Below are 22,628 nucleotides of genomic sequence, written 5' to 3'. Positions count from 1 at the left end.
GCTACGAAAAACGAACGGCGCATGCGCCGTCCTGTGGACGCATCCAGTGCGCATGCTCAGAATCACGTCGGAACTACTCCCTAAGATACGCCTGATCACTGCCTACGACGTGAATGTAACCTACGCCTAGTCATATTCACGTACAACGTAAACGACAAAAGATACGACGGCTTGTGTTCCCTGGTCCATACCTTTGCATGGGATGCGCCTCATATATGGGGAATAACTTTACAACTGACGTACGACTTACGCAAACCGCGTATATTATGCGCCGGGCGCAAGTACGTTCGTGAATCGACATATCTCCCTCATTTCCATATTTGAATAGGAAATCAATGGGAGCGCCACATGTGTCCAGCGTAAATATGCGCCCACAATACGCCGGCGTAGGCAAGTTACGTTGGTCGGATGAAGCCTGTTTTATGCGTATCTTAGTTTGTGGGCACGGCGCATAGATACGATGGCGCATATTTGCACTTACGCGGCGTATCTCGAGATACGTCGGCGCAAGTGCTTTGTGAATCCGGGGCAATGTTTGTGACAAATAGGAATCATACAATTGGACAGGGATCTTACAGCTGAAATAATTCTGCCTCCCAAAGCTTAAAGCGGAGGTCCCGCGAAAAAAATTTTTTTTTTTTAAAAGCCAGCAGCTACAAATACGGCAGCTGCTGACTTTTAATAAATGGACACTTACCTGTCCAGCGCGCCCGTCATGTCGGCAGCAGAAGACGAGCAATCGCCCATCTCTCTGCTGCCCCGCTGCCATCCTCGGTGAGGGAATCATGAAGTGAAGCCTTGTGGTTCCCTACTGTGCATGCCACAAGGCTTGCTATTGGGATACTAGTTAAAGGAAAGGGGGCATGGAGCACTAGCGGTGTACAGGAGAAGAACTGGATTGGGGCTGCTCTGTGCAAAACCATTGATTGCACAGAGCAGGTAAGTATGGCATATTTTTTTTTTTTTTTAAACAAACCTTTAGAATCATTTTAAACCAAAGAACCCCTTGGTGTTGCAGGCAGACTTTGCTGCGGGCACCGCTGCAGCTCCTGAAGAACAAAGAAAAAATATATATATATATATTTTTATGTCACGTACACACGACCGTTATTCATGTCATGCAAAAAAACAAAGGGCCAAATTCTCAAAAACTCTGCGTAACTTAAATTTCAGCAGTTAAGTTACACTGACTTAAAATTTCTACCTAAGTGCCTGATCGTCAAAGCACTTAGGTAGAAATTACACGCTGTGTAACTTAAGTGCCGCCGTCGTAAGGCGGTCCTCCTCTCCTGGGGGCGTTTAAAATTTAAATGAGGCGCGCTCCCGCGCCGGCCGCACTGCGCATGCGTGTGACGCCATTTTCCCGACGTGCAGCGCGCGAACGTAATTAACGCCGGTCGGCTTTGAGAATTTCGACGGGACACTAAAGTTGCGACGGGTGAAAAAAAAAGACGCGCCGGGAAAACAAATTCTAAAAAAAAATGTCAGCGTCGCTCAGTATGCATTCCTGAGAGGGAGAACTCCATGCCAATTTTCAAAGAAAAAACGGCATGGGCTCCCCCCCCAGGAGCATACCAGGCCCTTAGGTCTGGTATGGGTTGTAAGGAGACCCCCCCACGCCGAAAAATTGACGTAGGGGGTCCCCCTACAATCCATACCAGACCCGTATCCAAAGCACGCTACCCGGCCGGCCAGGAATGGGAGTGGGGACGAGCGAGCGTCCCCCCCCCCTCCTGAGCCGTGCCAGGCCGCATGCCCTCAACATGGGGGGGTTGGGTGCTCTGGGGCAGGGGGGGCGCACTGCGGGCCCCCCCACCCCAGAGCACCCTGTCCCCATGTTGATGAGGACAGGACCTCTTCCCGACAACCCTTGCCATTGGTTGTCGGGGTATGCGGGCGGAGGCTTATCGGAATCTGGGAGTCCCCTTTAATAAGGGGGCCCCCAGATACCGGCCCCCCACCCTAAGTGAATGGATATGGGGTACATCGTACCCCTATCCATTCACCTGGAGGCAAAAAGTAAAATGTAGTAAACACACAACACAAGGCTTTTTAAAATATTTTATTATTCTGCTCCGGATGCCCCCCCTGTCTTCGTTATTAGCTCAATTACCAGGGGGGGCTTCTTCTTCCGCTCTCCGGGGGTCTTCTCCGCTTTCCGGGGGGTTCTTCTCCGCTTTCCAGGGGGGGCTTCTCCGGACTCCGGGGGGCTTCTTCCATCTTCTCCCCTCTTCCGCTGTTGACTCGGCGAACCCCGGTTCTTCTGCAGCTCTCCGGTGCCTTCTTCTTCAGCGCTGGCTGCCTGCTATGTTTGTGTGTTAGCTCGATTTCAAACAGGCAGCCAGCGCGGTCTTCTGTGGCGTCAGGGTCTTCTCTTCCTTTCTTCCGATCTTGCCTCGTCGCCTGTTGTCACTGTAATGATGGAAGCGCGCCTTGCATCACATTTATATAGGCATCACCGTCCCATCATGCTCCGGTAGGTACCCACGTGGTGGGTGCACGTGGGTAGGCACCCACCACGTGGGTACCTGCCGGAGCATGATGGGACGGTGATGCCTATATAAATGGGATGCAAGGCGCGCTTCCATCATTACAGCGACAACAGGCGACGAGGCAACATCGGAAGAAAGGAAGAGAAGACCAGAAGACCCTGACGTCACAGAAGACCGCGCTGGCTGCCTGTTTGAAATTGAGCTAACACACAAACATAGCAGGCAGCCAGCGCTGAAGAAGAAGGCACCGGAGAGCTGCAGAAGAACCGGGGTTCGCCGAGTCAACAGCGGAAGAGGGGAGAAGATGGAAGAAGCCCCCCGGAGTCCGGAGAAGCCCCCCCCGGAGAGCGGAGAAGACCCCCGGAGAGCGGAAGACCCCCGGAGAGCGGAAGAAGAAGCCCCCCCTGGTAATTGAGCTAATAACGAAGACAGGGGGGGCATCCGGAGCAGAATAATAAAATATTTTAAAAAGCCTTGTGTTGTGTGTTTACTAAATTTTACTTTTTGCCTCCAGGTGAATGGATAGGGGTACGATGTACCCCATATCCATTCACTTAGGGTGGGGGGGCCGGTATCTGGGGGCCCCCTTATTTGAGGGGACTCCCAGATTCCGATAAGCCTCCGCCCGCAGACCCCGACAACCAATGGCAAGGGTTGTCGGGAAGAGGTCCTGTCCTCATCAACATGGGGACAGGGTGCTCTGAGGTGGGGGGGCCCGCAGTGCGCCCCCCTGCCCCAGAGCACCCAACCCCCCCATGTTGAGGGCATGCGGCCTGGCACGGCTCAGGAGGGGGGGGACGCTCGCTCGTCCCCACTCCCATTCCTGGCCGGCCGGGTAGCGTGCTTTGGATACGGGTCTGGTATGGATTGTAGGGGGACCCCCTACGTCAATTTTTCGGCGTGGGGGGGTCTCCTTACAACCCATACCAGACCTAAGGGCCTGGTATGCTCCTGGGGGGGAACCCATGCCGGTTTTGAATTTAAAAATTGCCGTGGAGTTCTCCCTCAGGAATGCATAGCAAATGCCGTCGCTGGAATGGGCCTTTACAAGGTTTGGCTAACTTTCCACATTGTAAAACCAGCCCTAGTTTTGCGCCGGCAAATTCGGAACTTAGGCAGAAATCAAAGTGCTGAAATGCTTTGAAAATCTGCTTAAGTCCTCATTTGCATACGCAAAGCTGGATTTCAATGAGAAATGCCCCCAGTGGCGGATGCGGTACTGCATCCTAAAATCTGACCGTGTAAGTGTCTTACACATGTCAGATTTTCTGCCTAACTTTGGAAAAAGCCTTTTGAGAATCGTTTCCAAAGTTAGGCACAGGGATACGCAGGCTGAACAGCAGTTAAGTCTGCGTATCTCTTTTGAGAATTTGGCCCAAAGTTTTTCTCGACGTGATTTGTCGTGATTCCTCTCAAGCCTGCCTTGCATACAGACGTTCGTGAAAAAAAATGCTCGAGCAAAGCGCACAACATGTACAACAGCACTATAAAGGGGAAGTTCCATTCGAATGACACCACCCTTTGGGCTGCTTTTGCTAATTTCCCCGTCTCATAACTTGTTTCTGAGCATGAGTGTTTTTTCCCCCTTGTAAAAGTGTACACACGACCGTTTTTCAGAGCAGGTTCTATATTTTTTTAGCCCATTTTTCTCATCGAGAAAAATGCTCTGGAGCATACACACAACTGTTTCTCACGACCAATTAAAAAAATTGCATTTTTCTCGTCATGAAAAACGGTCGTGTGTATGCGGCATTAGGGCTCATGCACACCAAATATGGCTAAAAACACATGCTGTATCACTTGTGCTTGAACTTATATTTCCATTGTCTCTATTCAATTGATTTCAGTTGGTAACTACAGTCACGTTGACAACTATTATGCATTAAAGGAGTTGTAAAGGAAAAAAATGTTTTGCCTAAAATTAATGGGCCAGATTCACATACATTTGCGGCGGCGTAACGTATGTCATTTACGTTACACCGCCGCAAGTTTTCAGCGCAAGTGCTTGATTCACAAAGCACTTGCCTGTAAACTTGCGGCGGCATAGCGTAAAGCCGTCCGGCGCAAGCCCGCCCAATTCAAATGGGGCGTGTATCATTTAAATCAGGGGCGTTCCTGCGCAGTACGTACTGCGCATGCTCCGTTTTGAAATTTCCCGCCGTGCTTTGCGCAAAATGACATAATTTTTTGAACGGCGACGTGCGTTACGTCCTTTCCTATTCCCGGACGTCTTACTCAAAAAAAATAAAAAATGTAATTTGACGCTGGAACGACGGCCATACTTTAACATGGGCTGTCTATTTTTACACCACCTAAATAGCAATCACAACTTTACGACGGGAAAAGCCGACTAGCGACGAAGTAAGAGAATGCAACGAACGCGCGTACCTTCGTGGATCGCCGTAAACAGCTAATTAGCATAACCGACGCGGAAAACGACGCAAACGCCACCCAGCGGGCGCCAAAGTATTGCATCCTAAGATCCGAAGGCGTACGAAGCCGTACGCCTGTCGGATCTTAGCCAAATGCCAAATGCCGTCGTATCTTTGTTTGAGAATTCAAAATAAAGATACGACGCGGCAAATTTGAAAGTACGCCGGAGTATCAGCAGATACTCCGGCGTACTTTTTCTGTGATTCTGCAAGGTAGACAGACAGAATAGTGTAATGATTCTGTTAAAAAACAAGTAAATACCTATTAAATTCCTTCATCTATATCACCTCCGGTGTTCTAGTTTCTGTTCTCTCATTCACTTCCTGGTTTGCATCGCTCGTTCATGTAAGAACTACATTTCCCAGTATGAATTGCGGCACGCCCAGTAATTCAAACCTCCTTGAAGTCTCTAACACGTAGAGAGCGTCCTGCCACACAGATGTAGTTCCCAGGAGGGGGTGAGCACGTTACTGACCACCGCAGTGAAGCCTCCCTTCACAGGGGCGAGTAACAATCAGACAAGCAGGAAGTGAACAGAACAGAGAAGAAATAGAGCAACTTCTGAGCAAAAATGAACAATGAGGAAGTGAAAAGAGGAATGTCTGCAGGTAAAGGATGCATATTATTAAAAACAATGTTTTCCTTTAAGGGTATTTTCCAAATGTACTGCAGTACTTAGAATGGGACCAACAGTTGTCAGTAGATTCTGTAAAAGTGAAACTCCAGCATTTGTTGTAAGCTTTGGATAAAGTAGGGAAAGAATTTAACTACTTTTGCTGTCCACACTTATGCCGCATACACACCATCACTTTATGTGATGAAAAAAAACGACACTTTCTGTGAAGTAAAAAATGACGTTTTTGAAACTTCAATTTTCAAAGACGAAGTTGCCTACACACCATCGTTTTCTCACAATGATCTTGCAAAGTGAGGTTACGTTCCACCACGTTTTACCATTGAAGCTTGCTTCATAAGTAGCTTCTGGGCATGCGTGGATGAAAAAACGTCTTAGAAAACGACGTTTTTTGCTACACACGGTCAATTTCTGTGAAGTAAAAAGTGCACTTTTGAAAAACGACACATAAAATTGAAGCATGCTTCAATTTTTTTTGGTCGTTTTTTACAAGACATAAAACGACGTTTTCCCCCACACACAGTCAATTAAAGTGACGTTTTTAAAAACGTCATTTTTTTTCATCACATAAAGTGATGGTGTGTACGCGGCATTAGATTTCCCTTTGCTCTCTGTTCTATCTGATACCCCTCACCTGGAGAGAAAATTAGGCAAAAGCTCTCTCGTGAGGGGACATCAGCAATAAAAATTGAATTCTAACTATAAACCATTCTACTTTTATTGCTCGTATAATTTTCTCCCCTTTTTTTTCCAGGTGTTTGATTTTTGTAATGCTGATAATCATAACATTGAGGCTCCTACGCTACAAAACAGAATGTGTAATTTGCGCAGTACATGGGACGTCATTATTAACTCCACTGATTTTAATTCCACTTTACCTATGGATAATTTCAATATTCCTGTTCCCTCAATCTCATTGATACAGTATAGAAACAGGGTGGTTACTCTGGTGCTTGATGTTTCTGGAAGTATGGGAAATTATGTAAGTTATTATTCGTAGTTGGTGGTGTTGTATTGCACACATGGCTTTGTTTGATGGACTTTATTTAATGTTTTATGTATATATTGCAGGCATTACTGGTGGAACTACATCTGTAGCAGCCCATGTGGCTGCTATTGGGCAATAGCTAGAGTGTGGCCCAGTGTCGGTCCCAATGACGAGGAGTGGTGGGTGAATTTGAAGTTAAACTAAGGCCCCATACACACCATAGAATCTATCCGCAGATAAATCCCATCAAATGGTGTGTACACGCCAACGGATATTTATCCGCAGATAAATCTCCCCTGGGATGGATTTCCAGCAGATGGATATTTGCTGACATGCACAACAAATCCATCTGCTGGAATCCATTCCAACGGATGGATCCGCTCGTCTGTACAGACTTACCGGATCCATCCGTCTAAAGGGATTCCCCGCACGCGTCGTAATGATTTGACGCATGCGTGGAATTCCTTATATGACAGCGTCGCGCCCGTCGCCGCGTCATAATAGCGGCGACGGCGCGACACGTCATCGGCAGAGGATTTCAGCGCGGATTTCAATGCGATGGTGTGTACACGCCATCGCATAGAAATCCTCTGAAATCCTCGAGAGGATTTATCCGCGGATACGGTCCGCTGGACCGTATCCGCGGATAAATCCTCTCGTGTGTATGGGGCCTTAGTCCCATTCACACTTCCTTCAGACTGCTGTAATTAAAAGAGCTGGCAAAGGAAAATGTCCACTACTCTTCCATTGCGTCTGACTGTTGACATCATATAATGCAGAGCATGGCAGAGGAGGAGTAGTGGAAGATTTCCTCTGACAACTCTTGGTTATCAAGTGACAACAATTGTGTGAGCTGTCACTGCATCTGTGGATCCATGCTAAAAGAGGTCTGAATGGGTCGAAAACTAACTACAGAGGCACCCACCAGTCCTTGGGCTCAATTATCACTGCATCTTTTTAATTTGTAGGGGTGGACAGACTAATTCCGCGTACACACGATCATTTTTCAGCATGAAAAAAAATGTTGTTTTTCAGCATGTCGAAAAAACGGCGTTTTCCCAACTTCATCATTAAAACGATGTTGCCTACACACCATTGTTTTTAAAAAATGATCTAGCAAAGCGCGGTGACGTACAACACGTACAACGGCACTATAAAGGGGAAGTTCTGTTTGCCTTTGGGCTGCTTTAGCTGATTCCGTGTTAGTAAAAGACGATTCACGCTTTTTTGTCTGTTACCGTGTGATGAATGTGCTTACTCCATTATGAACGGTAGTTTTACCAGAACGAGTGCTCCCGTCTCATAACTTGCTTCTGAGCATGCAGGGGTTTTTTACGTTGTTTTAGCCTACACACGATCATTTTTTACAACCCGAAAAACGACATCGTTTAATACAACGTTAATTTTTTTGTCGTTTTTCAGAACCTGAAAAATGATGTGAAGCCCACACACTATCATTTTACATGACATTTTTGAAAAACTATGTTTTTTTCATGTTGAAAAATGATCGTGTGTACGCGGCATAAGACTGAGCAGTAGCTGGAAGTTACTTTTTTAACTCTACTATACACTTTACTAATAACTGTACTAGTACACTACATGCTGTATATTGACCATTCTGTATTGGTTTGTTCTATATGCAGTGTTGTATGTTCCCCATTTCAAACTGGCTCGTTCCATGTACCATGCTATACATTCACTATTCTGTATTAGTACCTTCTGTGTGCCATGCTGTACATTCACCATTAAACATTACTTCTATCTGGACACCATTACCTAATCTGCACCATTTTATTCTGCATGCCAGGCTGTACATTCACCATTCTTCACTGGCTCATTCCACATGCCAAGCTGCACATATCCTATTCCAGACAGGCTCCTTCTGTATGCCATGCTGTCCATTGACTATTCTGCACCAAGACATAGAATGTTGTATGTTTATCATTCCATAATATCTCAATCCAGACACCATGCTGTACTTTCAATAATTTGCACAGACTTTTTCTGAATGCCAGGCTGTATGTTTATTATTCCACGCTGACTTTACTCTGCATGTCATGCTGCACATTCCATATTTTGCACTAGCTCATAATGTATGTCATGCTGTATGTTCACTATATGCACTGGCTCATTACAGGAGCTTTGATATACAGTATCTCACAAAAGTGAGTACACCCCTCACATTTTTGTAAATATATTATTATACCTTTTCACGTGACAACACTGAAGAAATTACACTTTGCTACAATGTAAAGTAGTGAGTGTACAGCTTGTATAACAGTGAAAATCCCCTGAAAATAACTCAACACACAGCCATTAATGTCTAGACTGCTGGCAACAAAAGTGAATACACCTCTAAGTGAAAATGTCCAAATTGGGCCCAAAGTGTCAATATATTGTGTGGCCACCATTATTTTTCAGCACTGCCTTAACCCTCCCCAGAGCTTCACAGGTTGCCAATGGAGTCCTCTTCCACTCCTCCATGACGTTTGATGATGTTAGAGACCTTGTGCTCCTCCACCTTCTGTTTGAGGATGCCCCACAGATGCTTAATAGGGTTTAGGTCTGGAGACATACTTGGCCAGTCCACCAACTTCCCCCTCAGATTCTTTAGCAAGGCAGTGGTCGTCTTGAAGGTGTGTTTGGGGTCATTATCATGTTGGAATACTGCCCTGCGGCCCAGTCTCCGAAGGGAAGGAATCATGCTCTGCTTCAGTATGTCACAGTACATGTTGGCATTCATGGTTCCCTCAATGAACTGTAGCTCCCCAGTGCCGGCAGCACTCATGCAGTCCCAGACCATGACACTCCCACCACCATGCTTGACTGTAGGCAAGACACACTCGTCTTTGTACTCCTCACCTGGTTGCCGCCACGCATGCTTGACACCATCTGAACCAAATAAGTTTATCTTGGTCTCATCAGACCACAGGACATGGTTCCAGTAATCCAGTATGAGAGAGTGAGAGCGATAACACCAAATTTAACACACCTGCTCCCCATTCACACATGAGACATTGTAACACTAATGAGTCACATGACACCAGGAAGAGAAAATGGTTAATTGGGTCCAATTTGGCCATTTTCACTTAGTGGTGTACTCACTTTTGTTGCCAGCAGTTTAGACATTAATGGCTGTGTTTTGAGTTATTTTGAGGGGACAGCAAATGTACCCTGTTATACAAGCTGTGCACTCACTACTTTACATTGTAGCAAAGTGTAATTTCTTCAGTGTTACAGTAAAAATATTTTCCAGCACACCATGGAACGACGTAAATGGCATCCAAACGGATGTTTTATTGCATGATCACAACACAAAGAAAGTGCAGAGTTTCAGAGCCACGTAGGGCCCCTTTGTCAGGCATGACAAAGGCACTTTCTTTGTGTTGTGATCATGCAATAAAACATCCGTTTGGACGCTATTTACATCGTTCCATGGTGTGCTGGCAAATATTTCTACTGTAACCTGTAATGTGTACCAGTTTCCATCTGGTTGTTGCTACAAGCACCCAAACCCAAGAGCGGATCCAGGAAAGTGTGCGATGGGAATATGAAGTATGAATTTCTTCAGTGTTGTCACATGAAAAGATATAATAAAATATTTACAAAAATGTGAGGGTGTACTCACTTTTGTGAGATACTGTATATATTAGGGATGCTGAATATAATCGTTGCATCGATGCATCTCGATTCGGGGGTCCCTGATGCGGCATCGATGCATGTGACCCCAATAATCGATGTCGGGTGACGTCATCTTGACTTGCCCAGCCCCTCCCGGGAGAGCGATCCGAACGTGTCTATTAAAATCCCCGTTTTGTAACACATGCCGTTATAATCCATTAAGTGGCCACCGCTTTTTATGTGCTTTTTAAAATATACAGTGTTTCATACCTATATTTCTGTCTGTATACTCTGAATATTCCGCTCATGTGACAGTTTGCTCCAGCCCGCCTCTCACCTCCCACGTCTCTCCTGACGTCAGCCCTGCCCGCCTCTCTTCTCATCTGATAGCTAAAGTCGGTGGGCGGGGCTGAGAACTCCCACTGACGTCAGGAAACAGGAGAACGAGAGACGAGAAGTGAGAGGCGGGCCGGACAGGACAGAGTCATATGTGCGGAATATACAGAGTATACACAGACAGAAATGCAGGTATGAGAAGCTGCATATATTTTAAAAAGCACATACAGCAGTGGCCACTTAATGGATTATAACGGCATGTATTACAAAATGGGTATTCTAACAGCAGTATGCTTTCTCCTACAAGTGCTCTGTGTTGACATTTCCCTAGGCTCCCAAGTTTGCACATTCCATTGCGTTAACTCCTAGTGTGCTGGAATGTGCAAACTTGGGAGCCCAATGAAATTTCAACACAGAGACAGTACAGGGAACTTGCTGTGTATTCTAATCCCTCCTGACCTGACCTCCCACCAGCCACATGTGTGAATTCCTGTACCCTGTAGTGCACCGAATTAGTGCACTTTGTATAGTGGAGTGCCACTGTTCTTTAGTTTAGTAAAAGTCAGCAGCTACAAAAAGTGTAGCTGGTGACTTTTATTAAACCGACACTTACCTGTCCCACAGTCCAGCGATGCGCCCGCACGGAGTCCCGTACCTTTCCCCGCCATAATAGCTTACGGCTTCATGGCCAGGCACGCACTGTGATCTGCCATTGGCCAGCCAATCTTCTGGGACCTGTGTTGTGTCCCAGAAGATCGCTGGCAGGGCGGGGCCACCTAGGGCAAGAGAAGGTGTCACCTAGGTGGCCGGGACAGGAAGTCCCACTAAAAAGAGGACACCCCCCTAAAGAAAATGACATGTCAAATGTGGCATATCAGGGGGTGAGGAGTGCTTAAAGCGGAAGTTCCACTTTTATGTGGAACTCCACTTTAAGGGAGTGAGGTTATTTTTATTTAAAAGCAGAGTTCAGTAAAAAATGTTTTTATTAAAAGTCAGCAGCTACAAAAAAAGTGTATCTTCTGACTTTTAATAAATAGACACTCACCTGTCCCACATTCCAGCGACGTGGCCACCCGAACCCTCCATTCTGTCCACGGCGCTGGCAATACTATTGTGGGCATGCGGCTGTAACAGCTTGCAGCTTCACATCCAGGTGCGCATGTCTCACTGCGCTGTCCTGCATAGCCGGGCAATCTTGAGTGAGTGAGTGAGTGAGTAAGAAACTTTTATAGCGCAACAAATGCGAACTTAATCGCCTCAAGGCGCTGGCATTTGATGTGTCTCAGAAGATTGCAGGGAGGAAAGGCCACCTAGGCGGCCCAAGCGGAAGTGAGAGCTCGTCGGTAATCGTGATGCATCGCAGAATCGAATCGTTGACCAGATAATCGCATCGAATCGTGAGACCAGTGAAGATACGCACCCCTAGTATATATACAGTTGTGCACATAGGCGTGCGCACAGGGTGTGCCAGGTGTGCCCAGGCACACCCTAATCACCCTGTGCTGCACAGATTCCCCCTCCCGCTTGGCTGCAGAGAAAGGGACTTGGGAATATCTGTCCTCAGCCCCTTTCTATGTCTTGAATGTGAGATATCAGGGGTCTGTTTAGGCCCCTGATATCTCACCAAAGCCCCCCAATTGTAAAAGAAAAGAATAAAAAATTATTGTAAAAAAATATTGTAAAAAATAATAAAATAAAAAATGTTTTAAAAAGTAATAATACAATTAAATAAAAATAAACTACTGACAGCAGTCCCTGCCCACTGACACCATCAACTGTTCTACTGACATTGTCCATTGCCCTACTGCCCTATATGTATACACATGTGTGTTTGAGCTTTGGGGTGCACACCCTAATGTAATAGGCTGCGCACACCTATGGTTGTGCTCATAAGTTTACATACCCGGGCAGAATTTATGATTTCTTGACCATTTTTCAGAGAATATGAATGTGAATATGAATGTGTTTACTCTTTTCAAATCATAACAACAGAGAAACTGAATGGCTTCAGCCAAACACTAACCATGAGTGAAAGAAATGTTTTTGTGTTATCATTCATATTCTCTGAAAAATGGGTAAGAATCATAAATTCTGCTAGAGTATGTAAACTTATGAGCACAACTATGTATATATATATATATATATATATATATATATATATATATATATATATATATATATATATCTATATATATATATATATATGTTAATTTACTTTGCTGAAGTGTTTAAATAACTTTTAATATTTTTCAGAACCGTATTCAACGATTATACCAGGCAGCAGAAATCTTTGTTATACAGATCATTGAAGTTGGATGTTACGTGGGAATTGTCAAATTTTCAACATCTTATGAAATTGCAACTTCACTGATGCAAATTAATAATGATCAGGATCGAAAGACTCTGAAATCCTTTCTTCCAACAAAAGCAGATGGAGGAACAGATATATGTTTAGGAGTTCTGACTGGCATTGAGGTAATATTCTGAATTATTGTGGATATACTGTACTGTAGCTGCCCTCGGATTTTTAGTGGAACCTCACGCCAAACTTTAAAAACAAATCCCCCCCCCTCCAATGCTTGCCAGGCCCTTATCCAAGCATGCAAACCTGGGCTGTGGTTATGGGGGGGGGGGCTTATCGGAATCTGGAAGCCCCCTTTACATAGTACTCCTACCCATTCACCAAAAAAGTGTCATAAATTTATAAAAACACAGAGACAATTCCTTTATTAAAAAATAAAAAACAGTGTCCCCCGATGTAGATCCATTGTCAAATACGACGCCTGCCGCACCACCGGACCCGAAAATGTCATGTCAGGAATATAAAATATTGGGGTAATATACACTCTAAGGCCACCTACTTCAGAGAGTGGACTCATTGCTGGGACCCCCCTGATGCTGGGAAACATGGAAGGAAAAAAGAGAAGAGGACGACAGAAAACAAGATGGATAGATAGCATCATCAAAACACTGAACATAAAAATAAGCAGGCACCAGGAGGCAGTGGAAAAGCCTGGCGCTCTATGGTCCATGAGGTCACGACTAAACAACTGAACAACAACAACAACAATACACTTTAAGTATTGCCTTGCTGTGCAACAGAATTAATAAATGTGGGCCAAATCCACAGCCAGCGGCGCAAATTAAGTTATGTCATTTAAGTTACGGCACTCTAAGTTGGTGTCGTAAGTGCCGTATCCACAGCGCATTTGCGCACAAAATTGCGCTTACGTAACTTAAATTCCGAGGCGTAAGGCGGGGTTATTGCAAGTGGGAAGGAAGTGGGCGTGCTTCATTGTAATGAGCCGTGACCCCATGCAAATGAAGGGCCGGCCGTACTGCGCATGCGCGCACAAATCTGCTGCTCACTGCGCATGTGCAGAACTTTGCTCGGCGCAATCAGTGATATAGGTAAAAGGCCAAGCGTGCTTAGTTTGAGGATCGCCCTGTGTATAAAAAGCCCCAGTCAAACACACTTCCCTTGCAAAAGTATTTCCCTGTGTTCCCTTCCATGAGCAATTTGCTTCTGCTCTTAACGTTTGTTGGTGTGTTGTTAAGTTGTGTTTGTGAGAAAAGTGTTTGAGGAGTTGAAGAGTCTAGTTGGTGTTTGTTTTTGATAAGTGAATTGTGTTAATTTGTTTGTTATTGTTTTTGCTGTTTTTTTTTTGTGCTTGTATTTTGTTTGTTTTTTGTTCGTGTTTTATTTTGAATTTATAGTAGCTGTCTGCTTGTGTGTTTAGATTTTTGTCTGTGTTTTGGGTGTATATTTTTGTCTGTTTGTTGGGTGTATATTTTTGTCAGTTTTTTTGGGTGTGTATTTTTGTCTGTTTGTTGGGTGTTTATTTTTGTCTATTTTTTGGGTGTGTATTTTTGTCTGTTTGTTGGGTGTGTATTGGTGATTGTTTTTTGGGTGAGTTTCTTGGTGCTGGGTGGTGTCTGTGATGGCCCCCAAGCGCAGGAAGCTTAATATCACCCTGGGAGATATCTGCATGGCCCTGAGAGCCGGAACACCCCCCGGGCAGGAGGAAGGAGCTCCTTAAACGGATAACGGATCAGGTCAATGCGGCAGGGGGGGAGACCAGGACCCCGCTGGCATACAGAAAAAAATTAACGACCTTAGGAGCGTCGTCCGCAATAAGATGGCAAAGATGGACGCCCATACCAGGGGCACTGGAGGAGGGGGACCCTGCCCAGTCAGACTGACGGAGGAGGAATGGGCAGTGGCCCAGTGTTTCCACAAACAGCAGGTGGTGGGCCTGCCTGGCTATCAGTCAGATGTTCCTGTGAGGACAGGTAAGTTTTTGATTTTTCTCTCTGGTGATTAGCATGTGTGGGTGGGGGAAGGGAAGATGTGCCAAGTGTGTGGATCCTCAAACCTGTGATTGTTTTGTGTCCTCCACAGATGGCCAGGAGGTTGCAGGCCCATCAGGCCAGGAGGTTGCTGGCCCATCAGGCCAGGCTGCTGCACCACCCCCAAGACAGGCTGCTGATGACTCCCAAGTAGGGCAGGATTCCCCAGGGGAGGGGAGTGGCCAAACCTCCCCTCATGAGGAGGTTGAGGGGGAGGAGGATGAGGGGGAGGAGGAAGAAAATATTCAGATTGGCCGGGAAGTCCTGTTGGCGTCTGATATGATGACCTTTGAGTTTTCCCCTGAGGCTACCCCAGAGGCTGGCACCAGTCAGGCCACCATCAGGGGTAGCCCCTCCCACTTCTCCCCCAACAGGCCTCCACCCACAAGGGTCACTCTATCCCCTCCTCCCAGGCCACAAGCCTCAGGGGCAGGCAGGATGGCGACCCAGGACACCATGGAGGTGGCCGAGCGTCTGCCGGTCAGTCTGCTGAGGGACAATGCCCGGCAGACCCGCACTCTGGATAAAATGCTCCAAAAAATTACCCAGATGGAGCACAGCCTGGGTGTAATGATGGAGGCAGTCGGTGATGTGGCCACCAATTCAGTGGCGGTCATTACATGCATGAACGACCTACAGACCGCCACAACAGGCGTGGCCCGGGAGGTGACTGCCCTGACCCAGGCTGTGCAGGACAATACTAGGTCTGGCCAGGCCAATGCGGCTGCCCTCACTGCCTGTCTCAGTAGAATTGCAGTGGCCTTGGAGGGCAGGCCAGCAGGGGAGGCTCCTCCTTCCCCTGCTCACCCCCCCAGGAGGCTCCTCCTTCCCCTGCTCACCCCCCCCAGGAGGCTCCTCCTTCCCCTGCTTTACCCCCCCCAGGAGGCTCCTCCTTCCCCTGCTCACCCCCCCAGGAGGCTCCTCCTTCCCCTCCCCCCCAGGAGGCTCCTTCTTCCCCAGCTCACACCCCCCCAATGGACATCCTCCGCGAGGGCGTGGCCGTGCCCAGCCAAGGCGTAGCAATCGCCGCCGATAAGTAATTAGCAGGGATACTTTTTTTTTTTTTTTTTTATGTTTTTTTTTTTTTTTTTATTATTTCATTTGGTATTCTGTACTTATGATTTGATTTATGTGTGTGAATGATGTGTGAATGTGGGGGGGTGGCATTCCTGATAAAATAAGGGTGTCACCCTTAGTTTTGGTGGAGAAGGGATCCCCAGGACCAGGGAGAAGTGATCCCAGGTTCCTGAATGGTGTATGAATGCACAGTGACATAATTGGAGCCGTGGCGTGGCATTGCTGCTCCCAAGTACCAAAGGGGGGGGTACTTGGATCTAATCCAATTCGATGTGCATGTGATGTGTCTGTGCTAGGGACCACAGTGGCGTGCATTCATGCATTCTCATTGTGACATCATTAATGTGCGTTTACTCTGCAAATATGCATTCTGCGAGGCGTCTCCTGACTGCTGTTCCCTCAGAAGAGGGGGTACCCTGGGTTACTAAAGTCACTATTATAGATAGGGGCATGGATGCCCCTGGCATGGTGGCATACAGATTGTAGTCCAGCAAGTGTGTGTGGTCAGCTCTTCCTTCATGGTATTGCTTTAGCTGACCTTTACACGGCATGTGTAAAATTAGGGCTGCTTTTATAAAGAGTAAAATTGCTCCGGGAAACTAACAGAAGCGCACAGGTCGTAATCTACGCCGCACACACTTAATTTTGTGGATCGCCCTATCTCCCTCATTTGCATCTTTGCCTATCAAATACAGCGGCGTGTCTTGCGTAATTTGCGCACAAAGAAGCGCCGGTGTAATTATTTTAGGTAGGACGGAAATACCGGAATTTCATGCGTATCTCGTTTTGAGGATCAGGCGCAAAGATAAGCGCCGTGTAAAATTAGAAATCTCGAGTTAAGTTGGCGCATCTGCTTTGTGGATTTGGCCCTGTGCTCCTATGTGTTTCCTGTACTGGGTATAAGGAGCAAATGGTGGAGTATCATTGTCCCAGCAACCAGCAGCTTCTCCTACTATAAAGGATGTGAGCAGAAGCTGTTGACTTGATGTCCTTTGTTTGATGTAGGTGCACTATTTCCCTGGAAAATTACCCCAGTTGTGGTTAAGACCAAAATAAATAAAAAGCGTTTTATACTTACATCCTCTGTGCTGTTGGTATTTCACAGAGCAGCCCGGATCCTTCCCTTCTCGGGTCCCTCTTCGCTGCTCCTGGCCCCTCCAGCTCCTGTCGAGTGCCCCCACAGCAAGCAGCTTGCTGGGGGCCCCCATAATCTCCTATTGCCCGGGGGCCCCATGAGTTGTCAGTCCTCCCCTGGATCTTGGGGTTGTGTTTGTTGATCTCAACCATTGGAGACATTAAAACGTAATAGATGATGGTTTGACTCTATTAAAGGGGTTGTAAAGGTTTGTTTTTTTATTTTGTAAATAGGTTCCTTTAAGCTAGTGCATTGCTTGTTCGTCTGAATTTCTCACTTCCTGTTCCTCCTGAGTAAGCTGTTCTGACTGACTAACCCCCAGCCAGAACGGCTTGGATGATGGGGACAAGTTTACTGAGGAGAAACAGGAAGTGAGAAATTCAGACAAAGAAAAAAACATTTAGAAGGGGAAATCGAAGGAAAAGGTAAGTGAACCAACAATGCACTAGCTTAAAGAAACCTATTTAGAAAATAAAAAACAAACCTTTACAACCCTTTAAGTACAATGTTTACTGCTCATACACATTTTATCACCACCATACTGTAGCAACTTTCTATTTTCTCATTTTAAATTTAGGTTAATAAAAAGTTTGATGGATCTTCACATGGCACTGAAATAATCCTGTTATCAGACGGGGAAGACAATAAAGACACCTCACTATGTTTCAATGATATATATAAAAGTGGTGCTACCATAAATTTTATAACTCTGGGACCAGATTATACCAAATCACTATTTGACATAGTTAAAAACACAGGTAAAGCAATCTAATATTCTAATAATACTTCTACTCCAAAACATAGCATTTCGCAGTTATGTTCAATATATTAGCGAAGTAAAAAATATGGCCTCTTCTTGTGATATCCCCCAACCCCAGCCCCTTTATCCTGGTATAAATATATTTGGAGTGTTACTTGCAGGCGAATTCGAGATTATTATACAAATATTGCCAATGTGCAACATATATTCCATAACGACCTTCACAAATGATTAAAAGGTACTGTATGTAAAGATTACATTTTATTTTTAGATAACCTGGACAAGTTGAGATGACTGTCTGTATTCCCCAGTGGCGGCTGGTGCTCAAATTTTTTTGGGGGGTGCAAACAAACGAAAAAAACAATTGCAGCCTCACTGTGCCCATCAAACGCAGCTACTGTGCCCATCAATCGCAGCCACTGTGCTCATAAAACGCAGCCACTGTGTCCATCAAACGCAGCCACTGTGCCATGCCATCAATTGTAGCCACTGTGCCATCAATTGTCGCCACTGTGCCATGCCATCAATTGGCGCCACTGTGCCATCAATTGTCGCCACTGTGCAATGCCATCAAACGCAGCCACTGTGCCATCATTTATCGCCACTGTGCCTATCAATTGTCACCACTGTGCCATGCCATCAAACTCAGCCACTGTGCCATCAATTGTCACCACTGTGCCCATTAATTGTCACCACTGTGCCATGCCAAACGCAGCCACTGTGCCATCAAACACAGCCACTGTGCCATCAAACGCAGCCACTGTGCCATCAATTGTTACCACTGTGCCATCAATTGTTACCACTGTGCCATCAATTGTCGCCACTGTGCCCATCAATTGTCACCACTGTGCCATGCCAAAAACGCAGCCACTGTGCCATGCCATCAAACACAGCCACTGTGCCAACAATTGTTACCACTGTGCCCATCAAATGTCACCACTGTGCCCATCAATTGTCACCACTGTGCCCATCAATTGTAGCCACTGTGCCCTGTAAAATGCTGCCAGATTGCCCCCCCCCCCGCCCGGCACTTACCTTTCTGGGGTCAGCCAACCTCCTTCCACGGTCCCTCAATGTCTTCTCCCACCATCGATGACTCTTCAGCCAATCAGGTTACCGGTAACCGGTGAACCTGATTGGCTGAGACGCCTGTCAGTGTTAGCCAGGAAACGCACCCCTGTGCGTCCCCTGGTTAACTATTTGGAAGTTGATTACAGCCCTCAGGCTGTAATCGGAAACCCTTTCAGAGCCGCTGGCTCTGATAGGCACTTCCATAGCCAACCAGCTGCCGTTATTCAGATGGCCGGCGCTCACCAGGGGGCCAGCCATCTGAATAGTGGGCGGCATCAACAATACATAGATTCATGCAATGCATGAATCTGTGTATTATATTCAGTGGCAGTGCAGGAGCTAGAGGGGACGGCGCTCTTGCACCCTCTATGCACGCACCGCCACTGGTATTCCCACTAGGAAGATTCACCACTTAACTTGCCCTAGGGACACTGAGGTAGAAAGTGAAGCTTTACTGTGTTACACACTGATTCGTGTGAAGGCTTTTGGATTGCTTTAGTCCCTTCTCACTATAAGGGCTCTTTTGAATGAATGGTAGTGTTAACTACCCTCTGAAAAGTAATCTGCTGTGAATCGCTTTTCAGAGCAGTAGCTGCCAGGATGTGATCATGCTACCGCCAGACAGTTTACTTTAAAAAAAAAATCTCAAGGAGGATTTTGTATAAAAATAATGCACTTCAACCCAAGTTTTTGGCTCACCATTATAGCATGTTCCCACTGACCTTAATGGGTGTAAAATCAGTACAATCAACCTGCCCATACATAGATTTAGTGATTGGCTTTCATAGAATCATAGCCTATGACTAAGTGAGAAGGTATCTCAAAACGTAAAAAAAATAAGACCTGGTTGTTTGCGAAATCCCTGCAAATTTTAGTACAATAAATTCTAATAAATAAAAAAACATACATTTTAACAACATTTTTTTTTTTTTTTTTTTTTTCAGGAGGACGACAGTTCTTAGCTAATGATAATGTTGACACTACATTACTGATTGATGCATTTACAGGGCTTTCATTTGAAAATGGGGATATTACACAACAGTCTATTCAGGTGATTAAATTTAAGATAAGGTACCTTTAATTGTTTGTATGAATGTGAATGTTATTATCAATTGAACATTTCATCTCCAACAAAAACATTTTAAGTTAATTTTGGATGAATCAGGGAAGGGTCATAGGCTCTTATAGGCCAGGTTTTATTACTAATGCCTCGTACACACCATTGGCTTTCCCGGCGGACTTTTCTTGGCGGAAACCCGAGGGGAAAGCCGAGAACCGGCTCGGCAGCTTTTTCCCCCTACACACGGCCAATTTTCCTGGCAGGAAAACTGCTATGAGAGCTTTGGTCGGGAATCTCGGTCGTGTGTATGCTCCCCCGCAGGCTTTCCCCATAGGAAAACTGCCGGGTTAAAAACCGGCGGGGAAAAAAGGAAACATGTTCTTATTTTTCCCGCCGCGATTTCCTGTCTGGAAAGCTGCCATGGAGCATACACACGGCCAGTTTTCCTGGCCAAAAGCTGTCACGGTTGTGTGTACGAGGCATAAGATGTAGAGAATGACCAGTGCACCAGAATTAAATAGAAATAGAAAAAATATACTGCGCTTACTCTAACTTAACTACTAAAAAAGCTGCAACTAAAAAAGGTTATACAATATTAAAACACAATATACAAAAAAGAAAGCTGCGCTAATGTATGATGCACTGAAACCAGCAATATTGCAATTTTATGTCATGCTGTTTCCAATACGGATGTAGCACCCTCCTAGATAGGCCACTAGGATGGTTAGATACATTTTGGCTCCTCTGTAAACAGTGGAGTCGTATGTGATTGCTTTGGGCTGTTCTGGACTTCCCTGGCTTCAAGTTTGATTGTTTCCCCCTGCCATCTGGAGGATTCTAGAATGTAGTAAGACGGAAAAGGCAAATTAGCAGCCTGAAATTTGTGTCGTCTCCGCCTGATCCCTGGAAAGGTGCCCAGTAGGAGGCTGTGGGGTACATAAACTGTCTAGGGACAGTCCTGTTCTTGTTCAGTGGGAGAAGCTCCCAGCTCAGCTGAAATTCTACATGTGGTCACCAAGGTCCCAGCCGAGTTGGGGGGGCCAAATTCTGAGAATCTTTGAAGCTAATCAAGGGATTTTACTGAGCATCTGGTCTAGAGAGCTTGCTGGTGAATGTCTGGCTGATATTGGAAGGAGGTATCCAGGGACATTGTGAGTACAGACCTGAGTTTAGGATTCTAGTAACTGTTTTCCGCTTCCCTTGTGCACATGTGCCAGTGGTTGTTTGGACTGGGACAATTCTAGCAGAGTCTTAATGCTGGCAATTCTCTTAGCTCCTGCTGTAAAGACTGTCCTAAGAAGCATAGAAATAGTGTCATCTTGTTACTGCAGTGTTGCTAGAGTTTCTCATAGCTACCTGCGCTCCACTCAAGTTTATTCAGCAGTAAAACTACAAAAAGACAACCCCCATGACTGATCTTTGAGCCAGAGTGAGTGAATGTTCCTGTGTGCCTGGCTGCCTCTGCACTAGTCTGGGAGAAGAACCTGTGGCAATCAGCAGCCCCTTCCAGGATTAGCACTACACCACATTGTTTGGTTTTAATTTGCTAGTAATCACACTAAGGCCCCTTTCAGACTGGGGCGGGAGCCGCGGTGGCGGTATAACGCCTCTAAAAAGCCCGCCGGGCACACGCACGGGAGTCGGCGGCGCACACGCGCCCCTAGTGGCCGCTCAAAGAGCCGACGTAGAGCTACGGGCTCTCGCCCAGGAGAGCCGACCTGCCGCCGTAGAATGATGGTGGCTGGTCGGCAAGTAGTTAAAGCAGCGGGGTCTAAGCATACAAAAAGGGGTAAAGTTCATATAAAAATAAAACATTATTTAAACCCGCCATGAACATCATGAAATCTAAATACAGTAGAGTCGGTTCACATTAGGGCGACACGACTTCCAGCGCGACTTTCAGAGGCGACTCCGACACGACTTGAGCATGAACCACAGGGCGATCTGGGGCGATTTACAACACGACTTGAAGTCGTCTCCAGGACAGGAGAATTTCCAGTGGCCAATCAAACAACAATCAGCTCTGGGAGAGGGAGGGGAGGGAGAGGTTTGCCTGAGAAATGTATGTTATCTTCCTGGAAAGTCGCTCCAGTTAAGACAGTGATCAGACTTGGAGGCGACTTCCATTGAAATCAATGGGTACAAATCGCCTACAAGTTGGATTGAAGTAGTACAGGAACTTCTTTTGAAGTCGGAGCGACTCGAGTTGTGTGTATTAACACCGCTCCCATTCACTTGCATTGTTTTTCTCGACAGCGCGACTTGGGACGACTTGAGGCGACTTCAAGTCGGATCCCAAGTCGCCCCAGTGTGAACCGGCTCTGAGCATATGACATGACTATTAGCTGCTTCCTTTTATTTGCTTCAAAGCACAGCATTTTATGTATATATGTTAACTTACAATCCATTTTAGATATATTTACCACTAATTATTTATTTCAGCTAGAAAGCAAGGCATCAATCCTTAAACCAGGAGACTATTTGAATGGCAGCATATTTATTGACAACACAATAGGAAATTATACTTTCTTTGTAGTAACTTGGGAAAGTGCATTACTAAATATTAGTTTACAAGATCCCACAGGACGTATATATACAGCAGTAAATTTCACCAATGATACAGTCTCCAAATCATCAAGGCTTGAAATTCCAGGAACAGCAGAGGTAAACT

The 22,628-nt window shown here is 45.9% G+C and overlaps 1 protein-coding gene across 1 annotated transcript in view; it reads left to right on the top strand.

Moving 5' to 3' along the window:
- The window catches only part of LOC120945739 (calcium-activated chloride channel regulator 1-like), a 58,185-nt gene that overhangs the window by 21,832 nt on the left and 13,725 nt on the right, over positions 1-22,628 (top strand). Inside the window, exons 6-10 of the mRNA XM_040360104.1 lie at positions 6,314-6,541; positions 12,758-12,979; positions 17,644-17,824; positions 19,842-19,948; positions 22,400-22,621. Of these exons, the coding sequence (XP_040216038.1) occupies positions 6,314-6,541; positions 12,758-12,979; positions 17,644-17,824; positions 19,842-19,948; positions 22,400-22,621 (960 nt within the window). The remainder of the gene's footprint in view (positions 1-6,313; positions 6,542-12,757; positions 12,980-17,643; positions 17,825-19,841; positions 19,949-22,399; positions 22,622-22,628) is intronic.

The sequence above is a fragment of the Rana temporaria genome, chromosome 7 (genome assembly GCF_905171775.1).
Source record: "Rana temporaria chromosome 7, aRanTem1.1, whole genome shotgun sequence".
Taxonomy (NCBI): domain Eukaryota; kingdom Metazoa; phylum Chordata; class Amphibia; order Anura; family Ranidae; genus Rana; species Rana temporaria.
This window is presented reverse-complemented; position numbering and strand designations above follow the sequence as displayed.